The sequence below is a fragment of the Trypanosoma theileri genome, assembly GCF_002087225.1.
Source record: "Trypanosoma theileri isolate Edinburgh chromosome Unknown TM35_Tth_78_V1, whole genome shotgun sequence".
Lineage (NCBI taxonomy): Eukaryota > Euglenozoa > Kinetoplastea > Trypanosomatida > Trypanosomatidae > Trypanosoma > Trypanosoma theileri.
The window spans coordinates 18,153-21,464 of record NW_021639920.1 but is presented as its reverse complement, the minus strand read 5'-3'; the positions used below and the strand labels follow the sequence as shown (position 1 = coordinate 21,464).

The following is a 3,312-nucleotide window of genomic DNA, read 5'->3' as shown; positions in this document are numbered from 1 at the left end:
TAAGATATTGGAGTGTGTGTGTAGAGACGTTTATTTAATATTGTTTTCAATCCATTTGTTTTCCACTTCTTCTAAATTCAAGGTGTTGTTTCAATATCTGTGTAACTCTGGGTGTGTTTTATTGTGTGAGTGGTTTACTGTTGTTCCCCTCGTTGGGTTGTGGTGCCGTGTACTGTCTGCCTTGTGTGTTAAATGTGCGTCTACTTTTCTCCTACTTCTTCCTTGTTACCATGGACCCAAGCGACCCACAGTGATAATCACCACAACGATGTTCGTCCAACTGCGTCGTGTGGTGTTCCTGTTGGTACTTCTGCAATGTTGTGCGTGTGTGGCATATGCGCAAGTTGAGTTTGACCATGATAAAGAAGCCACGAGAACGAAAAACAATCTGCAAACGGCAGTGAGTGATGCCTACGTAATGCTTGCAGAGGGGAGGAGTTGTTTGTCATTCTTGAAGAATGAAATGAAAGATAGCAATGAGAGTGTTTTGTACGCCAAGAAAGTTGCCGAAGATACCGTTGGGATTCTTGATGGGATTGAGGGTAAGAAAAACGATCGAGGGAAAATTCAAATACTACTTGATAAAGTAAGGACGGCAATGGGTGACACGGAGGACGCACTGAGGTCGGCAACAATTGCAGTTGGACGAAAAAGAGCCGCAAATCAGGCATGCCACGCTTCACGTGGTAACGTGGCTCACGTTTTGAGTGAACTCGAAAAAAAACGCCAGGGATTGGAGAGTTATATGACAAAGGGAGATGTGTGGTACGGGAACGAGGAGTGCAAGCAACTTGTAATGAACAGCACTAAAGTACATGGAGAACTACAAAATGTTAGTGCGCAGATCTACCAATTGAACTGGAACGGCGTCAATACGATGACGGAAGAGGTGAAAACACTGGAAGGGGCGATAAAGACATTGAATGATGCGAAAAAAAAACTCGAAACACTTGCAACGAGCCTCGAACGTGAGAGGACAGACGTGGGAAGGATAGGGGCGATCCAGAACGTTACAAAGGTAATGGGGGAAGTTGCAAACAATGGTGAAGTGCAATTAAAGGTAGTCTCGCAAAAACCAAAAACGGATATGAAGGGTAACGAAGTAATAGAAGGGGTAACAGTGAAAGAAGGCGACACTCTTAAGAAAATAGATCAAGAAAAAAAAAAACAAATGGTGGTTAAGGCGGTGCAACTAAAGGAAGAAATCTTCAAGGGAGCGAAGGAGCATCTACGGCAGAGAGAGGAAGTGGAAAAACAACATATTGTTGAGACGATCCAGGCCGAAGAGAAAGCGAAAAAGGAAAGGGAGAGACGAGTTGCAGAAGAGAAGAAGAAGAAGGAAGAAGAGAGAAAGAAGATCGAGGAGCAGCAAAGAAGGGTCGAAGAAGAAAAAAAGAGGGTTGAGGAAAAAAAGAAAAAAGCTGAGGAAGAAAAAAGGAAGGATGAGGAACGGAAGAAATTGGAGGAGGAAAAGAAGAAGATTGAAGAACAGAAAAGAAAGGCTGAGGAAGAAAAAACGAAACCCGTGATGAAAAAAGATGGCAGCAGCGGTCCTGCTTTCGTACACAGTCCCTTATTGTTGCTTCTGCTGTGTGTGTTGGGTTGCACTCTCGTGTGCTGATCGTTGTTATCATGTAACAGTTACACAGTTAACCTTTGTTTGAGTGGGTATGGATGCATTGTAAGGGCACTGTTTCTTTTGGTTGGATGTCAGTTTTTTTTTTTCAGATTGACAAATCTCTTGTTTGCATTTTTTGTTGAACAAATTTACTGGACTCCCTATGGCACTCATATCACACGACAAACCATCATTTTGTGATGGGAGTCTCCTCTTTTTTTGCTGGCATTATTATCTGGGCACTGTTTTTCCGCCATTTACTGTGTCCTCATGGTGATGTGTGTGTGTGTGTTCCGTGATATTACTAACTATTGCTTTCACCCATGGGGATGGGATACAATCCCAATGTGTTTTAATTGCTGTGACTGAAATGTTAAGAATGGCAGGAGGTTCAAGACACACAAACACGCACACTACAAACTTTCCTTCTCTTTGTGTGTGTGTGTGTGGACTGTCATCATGTGTGCATCATTCCCATTGCTCGCCCTGTACGAAAGACATACACACCTACTGTTGGGAATTGTGTTCTTGCCTCCTGAACATATTCACATGGTGATCACAGCTTTCTTTTTATTTTGTTTTTATTTTGTTTTGTTTTCCCCTTGTGTGTGTGTGTTTCTCATTATGATTTCATTGCACATTATGTGCAGCTGTGTGTTTCTCTTTTGCGTTTTCGATACACCTTGTGTGTCTTGTGTGCTCATTTTTATGGAATGATTCTTTTTTTTTTCATCATATACAAACTGCTGCAGGGACATCAAGAATAACGATATGAGTACGGCACGTTCAGTACACAATGATTTTCCGTTGTTGACCTTGGGGTGAATTGGACTGTCTCCAGGCATCGCAGCCACAGTCAGTAATGAGTTTCTTTTGTTCTTTTACATCTTTGCTCTATTATTGTGTCTGCCTCACGCAGTCACTCTTTTTTTACATTTTTATTCTGGTATAAAGATCGATGGGTTGTAGGTGTTTGAGTGTTTCCCTCTGTTGTGTGTGTTCAGCTTGCTACTCGCACCGCCCACGTAATGAAAACACATTTCTTTGTTTTCACCTTCTCTCTCGGTGGTGTCACACACGGCATTGCCACGAACATATTTCTGCTCTTGTGGTGAGGCTTGCTTAAGTGACTGCAGCCTGCGGGGAGGGACTGAGACTGTTCCGCTTCGGCTTCACGTAATGGGTCTGTTTTTTTCTTTTTTGGGGTTGAGTTGATGTGCTGTTATGGGTAAATGTTTTTCTCTGATGGGAGTGGCAGCTGTGATTATTGTATTGTGAGTGCTTTGTGTGCTGTTGGTATCCTGTTGTTGTTGTTCTCTTCTTGTGTTTTTTTTTTCCTTTCTGTAGGTGTGTGACTTGGTGTACATTTTAGTGAATGCCGCAGTGCCTCTCTGATATGAGCATGTGAGGCTGTCATTGTGTGTGTGTGCACTGTGAGTGGGAAGGACATTTTGTGTTGCTGGACCACTCCACTGCGGCCTCTGTGGGGATTGTGTGTGGGGTGCAGGGTGGTGATATCCACCAACATGTGTGTGGACGACTGGAGTGGCGGTGTGACTCCTTTACCCTAGTCCACTGCCCTGCGGTGCGATTGGGTTCGCACATGAATGGATTAATGAGATTCCCTCTGTCCCGAGTTACTATCTAGCGAAACGACAGTCAAGGGAACGGACTTGAAGGGCTAAGCGGGAAAA

At 43.5% G+C, this 3,312-nt stretch overlaps 1 protein-coding gene across 1 annotated transcript; it reads left to right on the top strand.

Moving 5' to 3' along the window:
* Positions 1 to 268: 268 nt before the first annotated feature.
* On the top strand, positions 269 to 1,621 carry TM35_000781010 (uncharacterized protein; the record flags this gene model as incomplete). Its single annotated transcript, XM_029031342.1, has 1 exon — positions 269 to 1,621. One exon carries the CDS (start codon positions 269 to 271, stop codon positions 1,619 to 1,621), a length of 1,353 nt encoding a protein of 450 aa, XP_028877361.1.
* Positions 1,622 to 3,312: the final 1,691 nt, after the last annotated feature.